Raw genomic sequence first — 21,830 nt, forward strand, 5'->3', positions numbered from 1 at the left:
ATACTAACGTTTTTTTTTTCTTTCCTTCTGTTTTCTCCCCACACTCTTCTCATCCCCCCCGCTCTACGCAAACCCCCGCCGTGCCGCGGGGCCGGGGCCTGCCGCGGCCTAGCTTCGCGGCTCGCCAGGAGCTGGCGGCACGGCCGAGCTCAGCCATTTTCAACTTTTTACACCCAAAACACGCAGGGCTCGGGCAGCCTCCCACTGCCCCTCCCCCTCACCACACACCGCCCCCCCCACCCCTCCCGCTGAGCCCTAGGTGACCGCCTCAGTGCGCACGCGCCGCCCCGGGACGGCGCATGCGCAGAGCGAGCGCTGCCGCCCGCGGGAGGAGGGGGTGAAGGGAGCCAATGCCTTACTCCCGCTGGCGTTTGTCGTATTGCGCATGCGCCTGGTAGGGGCGGGCGGGCCAACGGCGGCTGTGCGCATGCGCGGGGTGTGGCGCGGAGGTTTGAACTGCGCAGCGGTTGAGGAGACCTGAGCAGCAGGTAACAGTGGCTTGGGGGGGGGGGGTTGTAACCATAGCAACGGCCCAGTGCGGGGCCTGTGGGGCGCGGCGGGGGACGGGGGTCACTCGCCAAGGGGGCAACGTCTCCGCCGCGGCCTCAGCCGGCGCTGCGGGGCCGGGGGGGGCCAGGCCCGGGCCCCGCCGGGAGGCGGCTGGGGAGAGGCGGCGGGCGCAGGCCGCTCTGGGCGCCCGCGAGCGGAGCCGCCGGGTGGGGGGGGTTGGGGGGGCAGGAGGGCTGCTGGCGCCGAACACCCCTTCGGGCAACGAGGGCCGGGTACGTGCGACCCAGCGGTTCAGCCTGTCCCTTCTGCTTGAAGGTCTTCCGGCCTCCTCCTCCTTCCCACAGACCTTCCTGGTAGCACTTGGGCAGGAGAAGGGGTGGAGGAAGCTAAGGAATTTGTCAGAAAGCCGCTGTTGTACTGTAAACTGTGACGACTGAAGTTCTTTTAGTTTCACACCCTTCCCGAGGGGTGTCCGGTATGGTCCAGCCGTGCAGGAGTGCGGAGCGTTCGGGGTTGTCTGCCCTGGCACCGACGTGTTTCAGTCCCCGTTGTGTCACCCTGGCCGCAGGAGACCGGCTGCCCGGAGGGAGCTGTCGTTGCCTCAAAGCCTCTCAGTTATTATAGGTAGTCACCATCCCGCAGAGCATCTCCCTGCGAGTTCTGCTGTCGCGGGTGTTGCCAGTCAGTGCTGAGCCAGGGCCTTCCTCTTGAAGTCAGAAGAGTTTGTTTGTAAGCTTGAACGCCTTAGGTATATCCAACTGGCTGGCACAGTGCTTTGGAGGAGAGCTCGACATAGCTAGCCAGAGATTTTTTTTTGTCCGAATGCGCTGGACAGGGAGGTCTGTGAGTAATGAAGCCATAGGAAAACAGGGATGATTCTGACATCCTGAGCTAGTGAGAGCTGAAAAGGGAGTACAAACAGAAATTCATTCAATTCTCTTGTAGCAGGAAAGCTGAGAAGCAAAAGAGAGTTTCCAGCGATGCAGTGATGTGCGTGCTTACTCTGCAATATCCATGAATTTGTAGCAGAATTTCACATTATAGCCAAATTTTCAAAGGTTGGCACCTGTAGCATACTGGAGAGGAAACGCTGTTTTTTGTGACTGCGTTTCAGCTAGAGCTTGGCAAGTTTGCCGTATTGATAATTCTTGTGATTCAATTGGAAGTCTACCAAAATATCATCTTCTCTTTGAAATCCTAGTTGCTGGGTTGAATCATTGCAAGAGAATGCTAACTTCTCTTTAGGGAGGTCATTCTGAAGAAAAAACTTGAAAAAGTGAGGCAATAAAGTGCTTCCTAAAAGTATTGAAAGTAGAAGATTTTCTTTAAAAAAAAAAATGTTTCCTTGGCAATACTGTAAATGGGCCCGTTTATGTAAATCAAAGCTGTTATGTAAAGTTCTGTGTAAAACTGTTCAGGTGGTATGTATACCAAAAGTTATTTGCTTATCAAGGCTGAAAAGGTGCTTCTATTCAAAATTGCATAAAATAGGAAGAAAAGTGTTGTTATGATCCTCTAAAATCTGTGCACTACCTTTCAGGATATCACAACCTCTTGACTGCTTACATTGGTTTAAACAGTACAAGGGAATAAACTGCTAATGCACAAAATCAAGAAAAAAAATGTTGCTTGTGTTTTGTTAACCTTCTGGTTATGTTAATTTGGGATTAAAACACTATATGGAATTTTATCAGAAAATTTTCAGGTTGAAAGGAGTCTGTTTATGTTAATCTTTACTTGTGATTTTTTTTCCTCTCCTTTAATGCAGGAAAGAATTGAGATTCGATGCACCATGTTGTCTGTGCTTCTTCTGAGCGTGTTGTCTGATCTTTTGAGGGACAGGCTGCTCTGAATGGTTTCCCATGAAGTTACTCTATTACCTTATGGAGGATCCCTCTGGGATATGTTTGTCAGGAAAAAAATTGTTGTTTTGCAGGCAACTGGCTCTCTGATGTTCTCCAGCTGCTGGAAGTTCATCTGTTTTCTTCCCTCTTTGCGATGAAGGATTGGAACGCCTATGACAAATGAGTAAAATTCTCCAGTCTCAGCTGGGAATCTGAAAAGATGCAGCGAAGGCTGAGTTCTAAGAATTCAAAGCAGCCTCTGCAAGTTCACCATAGTAATCAAACTGATCTCTCTGCATGGCGAAAAGGAGGGAGAATTGACCCTGAAAAAAGTCTCCAGAATCATCAATCTCCTAGCAGTCGGGTGAATGAAAACAAGCAAGACTCCCTTGAGCAAGCTGTGAGCTACTTTGAGAAAGGTAAGAGAGCAAGTTTTAAGCTTAGATGTCTAGGACTGACAAGACCATCATTAATTTCTTAAAAACAAACAAACAAACAAAACTACCCTCAACTATGTTCACCTGTCATATTCTGTCTCCCAGTTTCTGCAATTTGTAAACATCCTTTAATGTCTCAGAATGATTTCCCCTTTCTGTTGCAATGTAAAGGACTCAACAAAAAGAAATCTGTATAGGGACCATTCAGAGAAGTTTCAGGTAGTTCAGTTACAATTCAGAAATTGTTTTATCCTTGTGTTTGACCTTTTTTTTTTTTTTTTTTTTGTAGTTCAAGATCGAATTTCACTGAAAAAGAGTGAAGCTCTGCAGAAACATTTGGCTACGGTGGAAAGCCTCGCCCTGCAAAGAGGGTTACCCCCTGAAGTATTTGATGTATTGCTGAATGTGACACTCAGTGGCAAACTTGGTAAAATGTTTATATGCTGCTAGCCTGTCTTCTGGGAACATGTATCCCTTCCCTCTCATCAGACCTGCTTTGAGAAAATGTGCTCATGGTGACTGTACCGTAGGGCACTTTAATGTAAAATTAGTCTTTCTGGCATGCTGCAGTGTAAATTCTGAGTTCATGCCAAAAATAACCTTAGCTCTTGGTATAGGTGAGTGACACCCAGATTAATAGTAGGTTATGGCTTGTTATAAGTAATTTTTAAAAACCTCGTTATTTCCTTTATTCTTAATTGCAGGTCTCTTAAAGGCTCAAAGTCTGTTCTTAGCAGCCGTTGTATCTTTTCCTTGTTGTAACTGTTTATGAGGGTTTCTTCTTCCCAGAAGCTAAATAACTGAACAAACTGGCATGGTTGCATAAATGAAAGTGCTAAAATTAAATAGTAAGTCATACTGACAGTCAGTTCAGCAGTGTCAGCGCAGACTTGATGCTGCTTTTTTAGAAATGGTGTCCACCACTTATACTTCTAAATTAATATACTGTTCAATTAAGAAAAAAAATTAAACTTTCCCTTCCCTGAAATCAAAGAGGAGCACACAGGATTCTTTCCCCATTATATAATTAGTTTATTAATTTTCTTGACTTAAAATTATTTGCTTACCTCCAAAACACTAAATTGCTGATGTTAAACTGACAATCAACTGACTCTTTTAACATCTAAAAATAATGGGGGGGGGTGTTAATTCATACAACGCTGGGTTAGAAATCCACATAAAACTTTTATAAAACATACTGTACTCTTCTCTGTTATGCTTTCTGACTTTATTTTGGCCTTGACTTGAATGACACCTAGTTGCTTTATGTTTATATTCCTCTGATATGTTATTAGACTAGACTGAAGCTCTTTGAGACTGAAAAGTGATGTAAATTCTATAAAGTGTAAATTTAGATCATCTGATTTCTCCATTACCTTTCACAGCATTTTCAGCTATGCTTTTGGTACTTCATCTGTTATGTGGAATTAGAAGCAAAATTATCTTACATGTACCAGCAAATTATTGACTTGGGCACTATAGTGAAATATTAATATTACCACAAATTTCTGTTACTTTTGGGTGACTTGCTAAGAATCTCAAGACTATTTCGATACTAGAAAACTAGATTGTCCATTTTTTTTCCTCAATCTGGAAAGAAAAATTTCCCATGATTTTTGAGAGAGATCTGAGTCAGGTCCCTGGCAGATTCTTATGCATAGTCACTGTAAGCATTAAAGCTCTGAATAATCTTGCCCAACGAGGGCTTTGACTTAACCTGCAAAAGTGCATCAAAGAATATGAGCAGTGTCCTGTTTTTAATTTTTTTGTTTCCCAGCTGATGCAGTAAATACTCGGTTACTGAAGAGCCTAATTCCAGCCTCAGTAATACCAGAAACTTCTGTGGTTTCATCTGTATCTTGGCTCTGTGTCAGCAAATGCTCAGGCAGCATCCAGGTAACTTCATAAATGTTTGCAGTAGTAATTGCTTCTGCAGTGGGACTATGTGGACAGATTATTTTCAGGAAGCAGAAGTACTAAGGTTTTAATGTAAAAAGCTGTTCTAGAAGTTCCTGTCATTTAGCAAGACTGACAGGGACACTGTTACTAGAACAGCAGTAGAAAGTGAGCAACACTTAGAATTCCGAGCGGAAATTTGCACAATTCCTGCTTGTTTGATAGCTCTGTATTCCTTAAGGATGATGTCTACATCAACATTTCCATGAAATACTTCTGTTGTTGTGTGAGGCATTCCCCACCAAATTCAGCAAGGTATTTCTGAAGTTCTGTATGTCGTGACCATGGCAACATGACTTAAGATTAGTGGAAGAGTCTTTCTGATGTTCATGTAGACTGCTCAGAAGTCTGCATCATACCTGAGGGTTAGCATGTATTGAGAACTGAGCTGCTTTTCCTATTCTGGAATAGTAGTTGGTGCTCTGGAATAGTAGTTGGTGCTCTTGGCAGTCTTTCTTCCACAGCGGAATTACTACAGACTGTATATCTAGCTATCTTGTTGTCCTTGAGTGGTGTGTTAACGTTAATGATGATGTCTCTTAAATGGGCTGATGGCTGGTCTGTCTTGCTCCTGTCCCCCACTTGCTGTAAATGGCTCTCTTTCTTCTGCAGCTGCTTTTCGTAAGATGGCTGATCACAATGTTTGACTTCATTGATCACAAGGAACAACTTCATGCCCTCTATGGTTTCTTCTTTTCCTTCCTACAAGATGAGAAGATGGTAAGGAGTGCTGAAGAACGTATGGAATTGACTAAATAAGCCGAAATGCTAATTGATAGTGTGCATATTAAGGCTAGAACTAGGCAGGGGTAGCAGTGGGTTAGAGATCATTTTTATAAGGCTAGAATTTATTTTTCCCTTTCGTTTCAGGTTTCTGAGGTTGCCGGGTAATTTAGATTCAGAAGCAGGGAAGTAGCATAGGATTATTTTAGTCTGAATACTATAGTCAGGTTGTTTAAATATATTTCCAAGAACTGATATTCTGTAGCAAAAACAGAGTGACAGTATATTCTGTCTGAATTCCCAAGGGTCACTGTGACGCTGCAGTCTTTGGAATTGTCTTTGATGTCAGACATCAGCAGGTGAAGTCGTCTGCTCCTGGGAAGAAATTGACTTGCGTACCTTGGGCAAAAAGAAAAAAACAAATTACAATCTCTAATAAATTGTTTTGATTCAAGGGTGCCTTAGTCCTTTTACTGCTAATTCCTGAAATATCCAGCCCTTGTTCCAAAAAACAAGCCCCAACCTCATTGTATAGCTGTATTACTGTAGGAACCACTCAAAATGAAGATAATACTTCTAAATAAAGTTGACGTGCGCCATCTGTTTTAATACTGATTTGTACTGCATGATCTGGCATCCAGATGACATGAGATCTTGTGAAAACATGCTGCTGAGAGTTGCCAACTGTACTCTGCCCCGGTGGGGATGCAGCGAGAACCTGAGGCAGCCAACTGAATGCAACGGTATTAGACTGTGAAGCCTTTATGGGGAGAGTGTCACTTTAAGTGTACGAGTATACTGTATCACTTTAGCTATGAGGGTAGCAGTCTTCCTCAGCGGGATAGTTTATTGCTGCCTTTTCTTTGCAGTGCCCCTATGTCTGTCACCTGCTCTATCTGCTGACCAGGAGAGAAAGTGGTGAGTGTATCCAGCTGTATGAGATGGAAGGCCATTTTATTTGCTGTTTTGTTTGCTTCCCCTGGCTTTTCTTCCAGTGGAGCTAATACAACGGCCAGGCAATTTGTTGCTTTTAAGGCAAGGAAGCATGACTGGTAGTTCAGTCTGATTTGGGTAACAGTTTCTGAATCAGAAACCCATCTATTTGTCCAGAAATAAGACTGGCTGATTCTGCTTGCTTTGCCCTGGCTTCCTGTAATTAAAGTGATATCTCATTTTTACCTGAATGTCTGGCGTAGTGTTTTTAACCATAACGCTCTTAATTTCTTTTCCAGTCAAGCCTTTTCGTATTAGGAGACTCCTAGACCTCCAAGCAAAAATGGTGAGTTTATTTCAAATCTTGTACCATTTGAACTGTGGTTAAGCTTGCAGTTTTTAAGACTAATGTCCTTATAGGATGGAGAAGAGTGTTCGGTATCTCAGGATGGGGTTAGACTTGGAAGTGTAGGTTCTAATCTTTGTAGCATCAGAAGTTTGTCTGTCTGCATGTGCATCCCTAAATCTCATCTGTTCCTTATGAGCACATGCAATGACATGTACTAAGCTATACGTTTTATGGCTAGGTATGGTAGAACAGGTAAATTTAAGAGCAGTTCCTTTTCACTTATTTATTTCCTTCTTTAATTTTCTATTCCCCTTCCTTTTTCAAGCAGTATCAAACCTGTGGCTGAGAAATACAAGATCATATAGGATCTTGCTCCCTTTTCTGTAAGAAAAAACTGAAATCACTGTGTTACTAAATAACGCTATGTTGATAGAGAAGTATAGGTAGTATTAGGTAGCTAGCTTTGAGTGATGCCTTTTTGGAGCTTTTAGGCAGCACAGATAGAACTGTATTTCTCATAGTTTTGATCGTTTAGTTCCTTTCGTGTTAAAGTTATGATGACAAAGTTCCTTTTCCAATCTCTTTTCTATGGTATTTTATGAACAAAGTTTCTGGTTCTTTTCTTCATTTCATTTTCAGTTGTTCATCTCTGGTCACTTAGTGACAAGTAGCTTTAGAAAACTTTTAGTAATCCTAGGGACGTTTTGCTTCTTGAATACAATATTGAGTTTCGGTATTAAAAACATACCACACACTTTTACTCTTGTTCTGTTATTTGACAGGGAATGCAGCCTCATCTGCAGGCCCTGCTATCGCTTTACAAGCTGTTCTGTCCTGAACTGGTATCCATAACCCTTCCTGGGAAGATGAAGGTAAGGAATGAGATTTGGAACAATGACGTTATTTGTGCCGAGCTTTCTATTTAAGCTATAGCATGATTCAGTGGTGAAGATTAACTCTGTTTCCTCTTTTCACTGAGTAAAATCAGTTTTAGGTGAGGATTCTTTGCCTTGCATTTTGTTTTCTCTGCAATACAATGAGGTGATTTGGAATAGAATGGCATATATCTTTATCCTTACTAGGATTACTTTTATCCTCCTTTTGGTATGCTTGGTGTTTTGAGCTTGTCTCATACAGTGTTAAGTTCTGTAGGAAAAGAACGGTCTTATTTGTGCAAGGCATTGTCTAAGCTGCTGACTTTCTCCAGTACAAATAATAGAAATCAGTTCTTCATAGGAAAGAAAATAGTAGGAAAAATGTGATCAATGGATTTGTCAGAGTCTGTGGATTAATTATGACTTAATTTTTATAGAGGCTTCTATATGTGTGTGTGCTTAAGTCATTCGGTCCAAGCAAGAGTATGTGTAGTGGAAACAGAACATATGACAAAGAAAATAGCAGTAGATAAGACCTAAATTCTGCAACAAAGGTTCTTAGTTTCTGAAACAATTCAATGGGACAGATTTAAGTATATATTTTAAAAAGCATTTTTTATTGAATCTATATGTAGGCAAGTTGTTGTGCTTCCATAAAATAAAATGTATTTCAGTCCGTTTGTGTTATACCTGTATAGTTTGCATCATGCTGCTGTTGGACAATTTTTTTTTTTTTTTTTTTTACCATGCACAGAAGTGAAGCAGATAGATCTAACAACTGAAAACTAAATTGATCTTCAACTATTTCAGTTAACACACTTTATTAAAAGTTTCCATACCTAAGCCCAAACCAGTCTTGGTCAGGTTTTATTTTAATGCATGCTTGAAATTTGTTCTATGAATGGACAAATAATCCTAGAGGATTATAAATCAGAAGTGTTGGAGACCTCTGACTTCTGAAAAGGGGGACATCATTTCAACAGCTACACTTTTATATTTCTTCTGATCACTAGTTAAAAGGCAATAAAACTGAGGAATGAATATAGTTTTGTGCTGACAAAACCTAGCCTCTTGGTTTGTCAAGCACAGACAATTGAGTGTATGTACATCTCTGCAGTGACATGTATCAGAATAGAAACTGATCTTTCTGTCACTTTTTCTTAGTTCAGCCTCTTACATAGACGTCTGATTTATGTTTTCAGACTTATTTCAAGAATTCAGAGGGCCCATGGAAAGCAGCAATCAACGCTATAAGGCGAAGAAACCAGGAAAATCCTCCAGTCTCTCAGCCACTGTTTCTAGGCACAGCTCAACATCAGTCCCGGAAGAGAGTAGGTTATGGGAATCTAGGAGGAGCCAAGCAGGTCTTTTCATGCTGAATTCTGTCCAGTGATGCAAGTCAGGCTTTATTTCAGCAATGGGAAAGGTGGGATGGCTACATGGAAATGTTGCATTCCTGTTACAGTAATAGCTTAGATGCCTTTTTGGCAAAACAGTAAGGGGGTTTATGGGAAGACTGGTCTCAAGTGTACACGATATGTACTTGATTACATTGGAAACTGAGTCACTGCTATTCGTTCATGTTTTTTCTTTACAGAAATGGAATGCGCAGTTGATTATACCTGCAAGCAGTACTAACACAAATAATTTAGCAGGGGGCAAGGAAAAGAACCGTGTCGATTTATACAGTACCAGTGAATCTTTTCCAGTGGAGCAGCTGCAGACCTTTTCCCAGCTCCTACAAAATATCCACCATCTAGAGGTGAGTGCCCGGAAAGTCTCAGCAAGCTTACTGAACGCTGTAGAGCGATCAATGGATATCTCTCTATGCCCTCTTTATACATGAGTAGTGCATGTGATACCTGGTTCTGACAGAGCAGCTAGTCCTGCTTGAGAGTGATGAATGAGTGCTGGAAAAGGTCTTGTCGCTGATTAGAGACCCTGTGTGTCCACTGGCAAAGGGATTGGACAGCTATGATAGCGTGAGCTTCACTAGCAATTTGCAGAAGTAAACAGTGAATAACTAGTTGTCTTGATTTCTCTTGCAGTTTCCTTCTCAGATGGGTTCAGTGCTAACAAACCCCTTGTTGCTTCACTACATGAACTGCATCAAAGATGAATCTATTTACCTAAGGCTCTACTATTGGATGGGCCAGGCTCTTCAGGAAGGTAGAAACTTAGCATTACCTTGCATTTGGGGAGGTAAAGGATGTCTGACACTTTTTATGTTTCGATAATGGTACTTAACTATGCAGGTTTACAGGGATATTTATATAGCAGTAAAATAAATCCTGAAGGGTGATTGGGATTTTGCTTCTGATTGTACTTGTTGTTGCTGTGCGCATGCTCAAGCACAGTATTCTTTCCTCTTTAGAATGCACTTGGTGTGTGGTCGATAGTAACCAATATGAAGCAGAATTCAAGGACTTCCTGGAAACCATCTACAAGACAGAGTGTTTCTTGCAGGTAGGTGCCTATTTTGTGGAAGCCAAGGGTTTCATGAAGTTTTCCCTTAAAGTGCATTTGAGACTTACCTGTTTCCTGTAGCATCTCTGAGAGGTGACAGAGTCTCAAGGCACCAACACCAAAAGTTTGTAGGGCTCACAAACTTTTATTACGAAAGTAATAAAAATGTGTATTCCTATAGCGAGTCAGTATTCTTGAGATAGGCCTGGTTACTGCAGGGATGTTGATTTGAGAAACTAGAGTTCATTAGTTAACGTCTGGATGAATTGTTTGGCGGGAAGGCTATGTAAGCCTCTTCCTTTGGTGGTGAATTGTGTCAGTGAATATGGTAAGGTTCAGGCATATGAGATGAATTCTTGAATGTTCCTCTTTGTAGGAGGGATTTTCTTCCTGTGAAGAGTTCCTGTATAAGAGCCTTCCTCTCTGGGATGGCTTCTGCTGCCGATCACAAATCCTCAGACTCGTGACTTGGATCCCCCTCAGCAGCTTCTCTGGTACGTGATACAGATCCTTTGGATGAGGCTGGACAGTATCTGATCTTGGGAGTTAGAATCTGTTCACAGCTTTCATGCGTATCTCTCATTTATTTCAGAAATAAAGTCACACCTCTATGATCCCCTGGCACAGCTCTTTTTCACATCATCCCTTTATTTTAAGGTAATTTAACTGAGTACACTAGGTGTTTACTTTTAGGTGGTATTGCTATCTACACTTGTATAAGGTGTAACAGTCCAAGGGATTGTATAGTGGACGACTTTTGGGAAAGTCTGTGCCTAAGTAAGGGTTAAATATATACTTGGGATGTAGCTTCTTTGGGAGTATGAGCAGCTTTAAGATATTTTCTTTTTTGACGGGAATTAAACTAGGCCATTGGAAATAAAAAAAACTCTCTGATAGCATGCAAGACAATAGTTGCTTTGTTTTATTGTAATTTTAACTTAGTATTTCAAACTCGGGTTTTCCAGGACAATTTAAGTAACAGATACATTCAGTTCAAGAGGGCGTTGCAGTTAGCTCACTTTTCTCTGTGGCCCTGAAAAACTATTTATAACTTTCCTTGTACACTTCAGTTCTGAGGGCATGTTTCTGTTTAGTGTTATTCACTTATGGGAGTTGTCATAAACCTGTTTTCTTTTTGCCTTTTGCAGTGCAGTGTTCTTGAGAGCCTGAAAGAGCTGCTGCAAAACTGGTTAAATTGGCATGTGATTCAGCTAGATTCAGAGTCTGCCTCTCAAGGCTATTCTTTGTAAGTTTCTCCGAAATAAATGCAATACCCTGTTTTGTGCGTTGTTCACAAATGTATTTTTATACGTGTATGTTTATGTGTGCATGCATGGGTGCATGTTCTAGCTCTGTAATCTATCTAGTCTTTAAGACTGGCTAGAAGGTCAGTGATGCTGTAAGGTTTCTGCTTTATTGTAGCAGTCAGTCCTGTTCTTTGCTCTTCCTTTAAAAGTATTCAATCGACACTGAAAACTGAAATGTCCAGAGTCAGTATCCCTGTAACGCTGACAGCTGGGCCACATTTAAAATAATGTGGATAACAATATGTCACTGGATATATGTGAGAAAAAAATATTGCTGAGTGGGTGGTGGTGGAAGGTGGGGGGCAGTGGGGCAGAAGGATGACCTTCAGTTTCCTCTTTACCACTTCTGTTTTGTACTGCTTGTGAAGAGGTATATATGCTAATGTTGTGTATCATGCTACTGCCACAGGAATACCACTCTTTCTGGACTAGTGAATACGGTGGCTGAACTGATCCACTTTGTTGGATGGATCTCTACTGTTGCACTGCGTTTGGAAAGCAATGCTACTTTCTTGCTGTACTTCATTCTGGATTTCTATGAGACTGTATGTATCCCATTTATTTTGGCATTCAAAATCCTCTTTCCCTGAGGGCTGTTTCCATTGTTTAAGCTGGAGGACGAAACGGCGTTCCTCAGTTTATAGAATTTCAGTTCTGATTCAATGCCGGAACCTTCCAAATACCTGCTAGATCTGCAGGTGATAGCTGCTGCTGTAGCATCAATAGGCAAAACTAAATATTGCTGCCAGCGCGTGGTTGCTCTCAAGTCAGAGGCGCATTGCAGAAGAGGAAGTAAAAACTTGGTGTCATGTGAACAGCTGAAGCTGTTTTTTAATACTAATTTATAGAAAAGAACAATGTTCATTTCAATTTCAAGCCACATATCTTGATTTGCTCCTTAAATGTTCCCTTTAAAAATTAAATGTTTTCTCCCAGTTCATTCTGTAGGCAAACTAAGCAGCTTCATATAAACTTAAGCCTACTCTGTAGCTTCCCCGCTTCCTCTATGGGTGTGTGCTTATGCCATGTGAACTCCAGCCATGCTGTTCTTGCTTACAGTTTGGATAAAAATGCAAAGAGTTAACAAAACAATGAAAGTTTATCACGTGCTGACATCTGCTTGTAGCTAAAACATCCATAAGAAAATTGCACATAACAAGTGGTCACGACATTTGCAGAAGATAGTATGTTTAAAATAAGTGCTCATTTTGTGGGAATATACCGAGAATCATACAGGCTTCAGTGTATGATTATTGGTGCTCTAGCAGACAACTAAGTTCACATGGCTTGGTTTTAATGTTTTTAAAGGAAGTGAACTTAGCCACTAAGATATATTACTTTGCCATTAAGGTTGGAATTTGTTCTTGACTCTTTGCCTACATATTCAGAATTTTTAATTTTCTAAAGAATTCTAAAATCACGCAGCTGAGACATTAAGTAAAGAATCTAGTTTTCTGAAAGTATCAGTAGCTCAGTTACATAAAAATATCTGCCTGTACCTTAGCTGGTGTAAGTGTACTGAGGGCAAGAGGAAAGGTGTAGGGCTCACAAACTATCTGTCTTTGGTGAAAAGTCTGTTATGAGTTGGGGTGGGCAGGGGGGTCCTAAAACAATTGTGATGCCCGACTCAACGTACTGTAAAAACTATCCAACTTTTAGATGGTGGGCTGCACAGCTTAATTGTCTATGATCCGAGCTGCAGTAACTAGGTATTCATATTCTTAGCCCACTATGTTTCTAAGTAAAATGCGTTAGTTTAAAATACCTTTCTGAAAAGAAGTGGAATAGTCTGGACAGTTACTGTGGCTAAACTGGTGGATAGCAATGTATTAAGTCTCAGCAATATTGCTTCAATTCTTTATCCGTACTTTAAGGCTGCTGTTGTAGCTGAAGACCTTGTATCAGCACAAATTATAAAATGCCTCATTACTTGTAACTCGACCTTAAATTCTAAACATGAGTCTAATCAAAAGCTTGTGTTCTATGGCCATATCATCTTTTCTTAGAGCAAAGCTTTATTGTGTGGTCATGCAATTTCAGCAAGGTCAAGTAGAAGAATTTAATTTTCCATGTGGAAGAGTTGTATGGTCTATTGTTTGACTTGCTGGTATCGACAAACTAGACTAGGAGACAGGCCTGGTCAAGTAAAATCCAAGCTTCATGTATAAAATTGATATAAAATACCGGGGAAAAAAAGTGGCTGCTGCTTTTTTACAGGGATCTGGTTTGATTTGACGCAGCAAGTAACCAAACGTAAGGTGCACTTAAATGGTTAAAGCAGACACTGAGACGTGTACTGCTGAATTTGTCTCCTCTTGAGAAGGAAACAAATGGAATTGCTTCACCCTGGCCATCCCTCCAAGGTGAAGTTGATGGCACTGGCAGAAAAGTGATGTTGCGCTCTCTTTTGTTTGGTAGATATTTGGGGGTTTGTTAATGGCAGTAACAATCTGCCTAGATTTACTTCATTCCTGCAGGTGTGTGACATTTATCTGAGGTACAATCTGCCTTTGCTGATAATGCCTCCTGCTGGAGTTTTCTACCCAGCACTGCTCAGCATGGATTCTGTCAGCTTGAATCAGCTCTGCTACATTATGTACAGGTAATACAAATGGTGTGGGCTGTAGGGACTCCTCTTTTGATCTTTTGGAAATAACATTACTTTGGTGTAAAATCAGAATCTTAAATCTGCTTTTTCTCACTGTTCAAGGCAAGGCAAAGGTGAAACGTTCCAGCTGTGCCCAGCTCTCATGATACAGTCTTTTACAGCAGTAGTTCCTACTCTTTTTTCAATCTGTTATCTCAAATAGGAGGATTCTGGCGTCTTTCCTTGTATTATTGCTGTATCTTTGGCATGTGAAGGAAGGAATTCCCATATTGTTTTAAGAAAACTTAAGTCAGCCAGCGGCAAAGAGCTGGAATCGTTAGTAGCTAACCAGAAAACTTCTCACTCCTGTGCTCTGATCACTGGACTTAGGTTTTTCTTCTGAATTCTGTAATGTGCTAAGTACAAAGCGCTTCTGCCATCTCCAAGCCCTGTGGGAATTTGGGGCTGTCTTGTGCTGCCTGAAGAACTGAAGATGGCACTGTTCAGCTCTCTGCAGGATCCATGAACAGGGCTGCTGTTGTTGGCCTTGTTAGTTCCAGTGGTTGCATCTAAGAAGAGTAGCCAATTGCTGACAGCTGGCGTAGGACTCTCCATGTGCCTTTTTCTCTGAGGAGTCTGCAGGGTAATTAACATGACAGGGTGGTCTCTGGGAAATAAGAAGAGCTAGTGCTTATTATGTAGAACAACTGTCAAGTTGCATTACTTCCAGTGGCTTCCATTTCTCTACTTGGTGAATGGAAGTCTCCCTTCTTAAAGATACACTGCATGTTTCTGCTGCTTGCAAGGCTGTATGTCACTTCTTGCAGGGAGCCTTTATGAAGGTGACTTTGTCCCATGCAAGCTAGTCACATATTGCTCATCCAAGAGATGACTCTCATCAGGTATCTTCTTATTCTCGCGGGAGAGGCTGGGTCTATGCCAAGTAATAAAGCACCATTCTCCTGCCTGTACTTTTTAAAACCCATAACAGAGAATTTGATGGTCTCTTTGGAGGAAAACAATTTCTTAATTCTCTGTATAAGCATTCCTTCGCCTTTTTTCAACACTAATCTGTAGTAAAATTTAGAGGCATCTAATTTTTTTTTTTTCCTCTCAGGTATCGAACCAACTTGGTAGCTGCAAAAGAAAATGAGCTGATTAAAAAGGTATTGTGGACAAATCTGGCTACATGCTAGAATGGACCTCAGTAAGGAGCTGGGATGAATGGAAAGGAGGTGTTCTAATAGCCTTCTTTTTAAGGACTAGAAGGAATACACAAGTGCTCTGAGGATGCAACTTACTGATTTGTTTTCTTGTTCCTCAGAAAATACTACAATTCAAGTTCAGTAGTCAGACCTACCAAGAGTACAACCAGTATATAATAGCCATGGTGGGGTGCCTGTGGACATCCAGTGCGTTCCAGAAGGATATTCATCCTCAGGGTGTTCGTCTGGATGATGAAGTGCTGAAGAAAACCAGAGTACAGGAATTCAGAACCAGCTTTAACATTGTCTATCACCCAGCCATGATGGGCTATGCTCTCCTCTTCCTGCAGCAGGTAATGGTGTAGGCCAATGCTCGGCCCTTTGACAGTACCAGATGTTCTGTCTTGGCAGTTTCTCTAGAGAAGTGTCTCGGTACACTGGCAGAGTAATTGGCACTTTTAGAGTCAACAGAGCTTTCAAAAGCTGTTATGGCATTCTGTGTGCATGTCAGATCAGTGGCACAGTTTGAATAGTTTTTGTTTGTATGGTATGAAAGTATGAGTGTAACAGTTGAAGGATGTGAATTTGTGCTTATGGTCTTTTTCAGGATAGAACTAAAATAGATCAATAATGAAAAAGTAGACTAATCCTGTACAAACTTCCCAAGAGCGCAGCCTGCCCTACGAAATATGGAGCGTGATGTAAACTTTTAAATTCCTGAAAATCAAGAACTAGAGTTATGGCGTGTGCAAATGCCCACAGTAGAACTTTTAGCTCTGCTTCCTGGCTCTTGCAGTAGCTTTTGAGAATGGCTCATTAAAAAAGAGGTATAAGTTCCTATTTCAAGTATATAAGGGAAAAGCAGGATAATGTGGTGCTGCTTTGTATTGCCTGATATTTTTGAGTTGTGCTACTAATCTGCTGGAATTCCAAGTGCCACCGTGTGTTCAGTGCAGCTACTCAATAGTGAAGGGAGCAGCTTGCCACAGCTGTTACTGGGCTGAGAGGTGCGCACTGCCCTCGGAAATCATGTTTTATGGGATGTCCGAGGGGTGTACAAACTGTCTTTTTGTTGCAAGGAGCGCTGGCAGACTTAAGGCACGTGTAGGTGTGGGCTCCTGGGCTCACTGGGACCAAATGAAGGAAACCTGTGGTCAAAAAGTTGAAGCAGAGAATCCTGGTTAGGAACATGTTACAAATTTGAGTTGGTACATACGCTCAGTGTTGTGAATCTAGGTAATTTGTCTGTTAGGGCTGCTGACCTAAACGCAAGCTTTGTCTTAGCAAGAAGAAGCTGTTTTATTTTTGTTAAATATTTCTTAAGAATGCCAGAATTAAATTCTTTTATTTTCCTTGCTCTTTCTGCTATTATAGCAGGATTAGCCTTGCATATCTTTTTGTCTAGTTCCCTTTCTGTTTTGAGGCTTTCTAATTCCTCCTTGTAGTCTGTGTATGTAGACACCTGCTGGTGGAGAATTCTTGCATTCTTCCTACTGCGGGATCAAGAAAAAAGTTTTGCTTAGTAGCTGTCACAGACGCATCTTAAGATAGGAAAAACTATTAAGCTGCAGTGCAGTTTTTTTCTTAAACGCTTCAGTGCTGAGCACCAGAGGGCACTGCTCTGCAGCACACTGAGAACAGAAGCAATAAACTAAATGTCAGTTGGTTTTCTCCTCTTGCTGTCTCACTATTGGGAATTGTCTATCTAATGTTTTGAAGTATTGGCTCGAACACTGTAGAGATACAGTGGTTAAAGATATCTGTAAATGTGCTATGTTGTTATCCAGAAATACTGGATAATTGCAACAGGGGGCAAGAGGGTCTCCATGTCATCTTGCTCTTGTGGACTGATTTAAGTAGAATGCTGGAAGTCCGTTCTTGGGCATGATTAAAAATCCCTAAACTTCCTTGTACACCTGGAATTCATGGTATAGGAGGAGACCAAGCATTTTCGATGTACTTTTTATCTGACTTAATACTGTTTTTATTCCCTTTCCTTAAGGCCTGGCCAGATGATAACACCTTAAACTTCAGTTTAATTAAGGTAAAGTTTCTTTTTTTGGTGAAGTGAAAACAGGCTATTTTCAGCAACCACTTAGTCAGAAGAGGGTGAGGTGATAATATTCACTGACTTCAGAAGTGCTCTGTAGAAATTTTGAAAGACAGAAATTCTGTCTCTAGACATGGATTTCAGCTCCCAACATGGCCAAACTCAAGTACATCAGCATCTGAAAATTTAAGTTATGTGTCTAGTGATCTGTGGTTAGTGAGCTGAGATTTTTATATGTCCTGAACTGATTCCTGGACAGAACAAGAAGGCTGTTTATCTTTCTTCTGTGCAGACTCTGGAAAAAGCTATTTTTGCTGCAACTAAAGCAGAATTTCAATTATTAATAATGAACTTAAATAATATTTAAGTGTTGCTTAATGTTGCTTTGTTATAGCAGGGGTCCTCCACTGAATAAGTACAGTGGCAGTTTCCCTTCCTGCATCGCAGTGTACCTCAAACCTGATCTGGAGGAATCACTGTTGGTGATGGAAGGAGGACTTCAATATCCATGTTCGTTCAGTCCTTGACTTCTTCACTGGTGATGCAATAGTCTTTGCCCTCTTAGGATGGGGATTTATGTGCATCTTCAATGTTAAAAAAAGATTATGATTTTTCCACGTTCAAGCTAAGAACATGTAATATACAAGTGAGAAGCTTAGGCATCGGGGGAAAGGATGTAACCTCTGTATAGCTGTGGATATTTATGGAGTAGGATGGATGTGGCTGAACTGTGGCAAGTGATATTTGCAGACGTTTTCAGATGGGCTCAAGAAAGGGACAAAGCTATATACTGCACATCTAACTACTCTTTCTGTTTTTATAGGGAAGGAAGTGGAACTGGTATCTGGAATATCTCTATGCACAAGGTTTAAAAGGCCTGAAACTCTTTATCGAAAGCAGCATCAATCGTGTTTCTCAGGCCTCTCAAAGCAAAGCAGGGAATGTGCAGGTGTGACCCTGGGACTCACTGGAGCCTTTTGAGCATCTGAAACAGGAAAGCAGAATATAATGGATTGTGTCATTAATTCTTTCCTCCTTGGAGGAAAGAAATAGAGCAATTACACTTGTTTGCATTTTGATACTGACGTCTATTTTAGGAAAGTGAAGATGTAGAAGGAATGATTCGGCTGCCTTGGTTCACTAACACTGAACCCCTCTGTCCCTGCTGAACTTCTTTGGTCTGAAGCTGCTGAGCTCGTATGCTGTGTAATGTCCGCATTTTCATTGTTGTTTTTCTTATAATGGAATAGCTGCTTTGATTGAGGAACAAACATTTTCCATCTCCAAACTGCAACGAGCAGTGCTGCTTCATTTAGAAGTAATGTCTGCTACCTGGCCTGCTTTACTTCTCTCAACAGTAGGTAATGAGGAACAATTTAATCAGTCTTTCAGGGATACTGTGTTAGGTAATGGATCAGAGGACTTACAAGCTTCCTGAATCCCCTGTTGTACCATGTATATGCTGAGTCTGAGCATCTATAACAGGCTGGCCAGACTAACCCTCTTAAATACTTGTTTCAGTATGAAGCTTCCAAAACATACTTTTGGCTAATATTGCTTGTGGTGATGTTGTAATGGATCTGGAAAAGTTGCTGCTCAGTGGATGGTTTATTGATGCTTTGAGCGCCTGAACAGTGTTGCCAGCAGGTCACCATTTTCTTTTGATAAGTTCAAATGTAGTTTTCCTTTTTGTGTTTTTAGCTCTGTACATGTTGTGTATTATATGTGTACATATATATAATTTATATTCTGTAAAATGTTTGCAACTTGCCACTTTCAAGGGATTCTACTACAAAATGTATCTTCTCCTGTGATTTCCTTTTAGCACTTAGTAGAAGTCAGGAGAAGCTGAACTCAGGTCTCCAGAATTTGGATGAACTTTATTTCACTGCTGTAAAATGAGGTCGTTACCACTCAGAAGACGGGGCAGAGAATACTGAATTTTGCATTGTGAATTTGTACTTTGATCAAGTAAAGGAATTACTTCAGTTCCTGAGAGGGACTCCAGAGTCACTAAGGATATGAAAGATATTAATGGTTTCTTCCCCCTCTTAAAATCATATGGGCTCCAGGTTTTGTAGACTTGTCACACTTTTCAACTCAGACAGTTGATCTGATAAATATATGCAAACATGCATACATATATGTATATATATTTTTGTATATATATATTTATACGTATATATTTAACATGATAGCAATGGCTGTTGGGTACCTTATTCTTCATAGATCCTACGTGACTTTTAGGAATCATATCTGTCTCTCCAGAGAATAAGAAAATCTTTCATTGAAGACTTTGAAAATAACTCTGACAAAATAATTTTTTTTTCTTCTGAGAAGTTAACTCATGGTGGATAGGATCTTATTGGAATTCAACACTGAACTCTTCCGTGTCTTCAAGATTTCAGCCTCATTGAAGGTGCTTGTTCCCATTTCCTCTCTCTCTCTTATTCAATCAGTGCACTGGCTATCTTCCACTCTTTGCAGTTCTTGCAGGGAGATTTGCTTAGAAGAAAATACCTTTTCTTTCGCATCTGGCTATGTTATTCTGGCTAATGTAGAAGCTGCTTGGTGATTTCTGTTGAGAGAAACAGATTTTCAAAAATCCAGATTATACTTTCTCATTGCAGAGGCAACTCTACTGCTTACAGATTCACCCGACTGGATATGATTCTAAGTGTGGCCCTAACATTGCGAATTATCTCTTTCAAAGGGTGGTATTGCTATTTTGGACTGGGTCAGTGCTTCATAGTTTGGGACTATCCCAGCATCCACCTCCCCAACACCACTGGCCGGCAATCGCTATCATAATGTGTCACCTCTTAGTTGTTAGACTCCTTCTTATATTCCTGTTTCAGCTAAGGACTCAATGAGGAGAGCTAGCACTATGTAATTGCTTTTATCATGCCTCTGTGAAACAGTTCTCTTTTCAGAAAAATCTGAGAAATGCTAGGGCTTATGCTGGAAAACTTGCACACTACATTCCTTAAACATCCTTAGCCTTCATCCTTACATCATACAGTTATCTTCAAATGTTGGCCAAACTTATCCGAAGACTTGTACTTCTGTATTGCTACACTGGGATTCTGTATAGGAGTAGGACTGGAGAGATTGTCAGCCCCAGGAAAATCCAAGGTGAAGGCATGCTGACCATAGCATCTGCTCTGAGGACTGAAATGGAGACTGTCTAGCCCCATCCGTTTTCTGGTAAGTGACAAAAGAAATTAATAATGTGCCTATAGTGCCCTTTCCTGCTCTTTGTCAGATGCCTGGTGTATGTATTCACCGTTAAAGTGCAGCAGAAACAACTGTCTTGAGGTACAATTCAGTAGAAACAATGCTGCATGCAGCACCCCAGAATGTTTAAGTTCAGGTCAGGCCTGTAGCCTCTCCCTGCGGTAATTATATGTGACATAATTCACTCTTTAAACAACAAAAAAAATTTTTAATGTGCCTGTAAACGTTTTTAACATTTAAATTGTTCTTTATCTTCACTTGTTACTTTTTTTTCCCCCTCCTAAAGCTTTGATAGGTTTTCTCTAGAAGGAAAGTGCATGCTTTCATATCAGTTGAGTCTCCTGCGAGTGTTTTTTCTTTCTAGGGGATGCTGTTTCTGTGTCCCAACTTCTAAGGTTCTGCTGATCTCGGGGAATGCTGTTTTGTGTCCTGTGCGTTCCCATAAGTCAATGTTGATTTGCTCCAATAGCTGTGTGTTCTTCCTTCCCTAGAGACTTCTATGTGCTTTCAATTTAGGGGATTCATAATACCACAAGCAGGCCAGGGCAGCAGTCGTTTTAGCTCTGACCTGCATTCTGCAGCTTTTCTAGTAGTCTGTTTAGGTGATACCAAACAGTGAGGCCTTTCCCTTTAGGAAAATCTCTAAGCAGGTGTTAGATAGGATTTCAAAGTACAGGCCCAGAACCTTATCTGGGGTAAACTGGCATAGCTCCACTGACTTCTAAAGGAGCTATGTTGAGTTGCACCAGCTGAACATCTGGTCCACAGTTCACAGAACCAGAGCCATTAACCCCTCCACTGCAGACACATTGCCCTGAACGTAATGCTTCTGAAACCACACATGCTTCAGGCTGAAGTTGAATTATTTTTCTGAAGCCATGTTTGTATTATGTTTCTGTTAATCAAGACTTTATTTTGTAGGGATTCATTCGTGCATCTTTATTCATCAGGCAGTGTTGCCCTTTCAGAGACAGCTTGCTCTGAAAGAGTTAACAATTTCAACCTGTTTTCAGCTGGAATGAAGAAACTGGTTCCTCTGTGTCCCTGCTTTCTATTCTCTTGTTGGCCTACTTCCCTCTGCTTGCATTTTGCATTCCTAATGCCATGAATAAATCAGGACCCAAGGATTTAGAAGGTGGTACAGCTGTAGCCACTCAGAAAATCAAACCTCTGAGGCTTGTATTGCCGCTCTAACAACTGCCAATATGTGTGCTTCTGCACCCTTCTAATAACGTTTAACTGGTACCAACGTAAAATTCCCTTCAGTAGCCTTTGTCAATAAGATTTAAACTCTTGTACCACTGTCTCCTCACTCGGCTTCCTTTGTCTTTGAGTTAAAGCTCTAGGGTGG

The 21,830-nt window shown here is 41.1% G+C and overlaps 2 protein-coding genes across 4 annotated transcripts in view; both read left to right on the forward strand.

The window, feature by feature from the left end:
- The first annotated feature begins 324 nt into the window (after nucleotides 1–324).
- On the forward strand, nucleotides 325–19,236 carry CENPI (centromere protein I). Of its 2 annotated transcripts, none has more exons than XM_068956794.1 (21): nucleotides 325–488; nucleotides 2,447–2,773; nucleotides 3,081–3,218; nucleotides 4,569–4,687; nucleotides 5,360–5,467; nucleotides 6,340–6,388; nucleotides 6,703–6,749; nucleotides 7,535–7,624; nucleotides 8,830–8,958; nucleotides 9,225–9,389; nucleotides 9,676–9,796; nucleotides 10,002–10,093; nucleotides 10,470–10,587; nucleotides 10,686–10,750; nucleotides 11,242–11,339; nucleotides 11,810–11,945; nucleotides 13,878–14,002; nucleotides 15,105–15,153; nucleotides 15,312–15,545; nucleotides 17,195–17,236; nucleotides 18,066–19,236. In XM_068956794.1, exons 2-21 carry the CDS (start codon nucleotides 2,575–2,577, stop codon nucleotides 18,195–18,197), a joined length of 2,256 nt encoding a protein of 751 aa, XP_068812895.1. In that variant the 5' UTR covers nucleotides 325–488; nucleotides 2,447–2,574; the 3' UTR covers nucleotides 18,198–19,236. The 2 variants fall into 2 exon arrangements, with proteins under 2 accessions (XP_068812895.1, XP_068812896.1); XM_068956795.1 differs by having other exon boundaries at nucleotides 426–488; nucleotides 2,279–2,773; nucleotides 18,066–19,035.
- A 577-nt stretch (nucleotides 19,237–19,813) lies between these two features.
- DRP2 (dystrophin related protein 2) overlaps nucleotides 19,814–21,830 on the forward strand; it is a 37,841-nt gene continuing 35,824 nt past the window's right edge. For both annotated transcript variants that reach the window (XM_068956789.1, XM_068956792.1), the window contains exon 1: nucleotides 19,814–20,449. The gene's annotated coding sequence lies outside the window, so the exon portion shown is untranslated. The remainder of the gene's footprint in view (nucleotides 20,450–21,830) is intronic.

Source organism: Struthio camelus, chromosome 11 (assembly GCF_040807025.1).
Source record: "Struthio camelus isolate bStrCam1 chromosome 11, bStrCam1.hap1, whole genome shotgun sequence".
Lineage (NCBI taxonomy): Eukaryota > Metazoa > Chordata > Aves > Struthioniformes > Struthionidae > Struthio > Struthio camelus.

Excerpts from the sequence above, each read along its gene's own strand:
- CENPI (XM_068956794.1), top strand. The coding sequence starts at position 2,575 with ATGCAGCGAAGGCTGAGTTCTAAGAATTCAAAGCAGCCTCTGCAAGTT. Across the intron at positions 9,390-9,675 it reads AAAATATCCACCATCTAGAG|TTTCCTTCTCAGATGGGTTC; the intron begins GTGAGTGCCCGG and ends TTTCTCTTGCAG. Across the intron at positions 11,946-13,877 it reads TTCTGGATTTCTATGAGACT|GTGTGTGACATTTATCTGAG; the intron begins GTATGTATCCCA and ends TCATTCCTGCAG.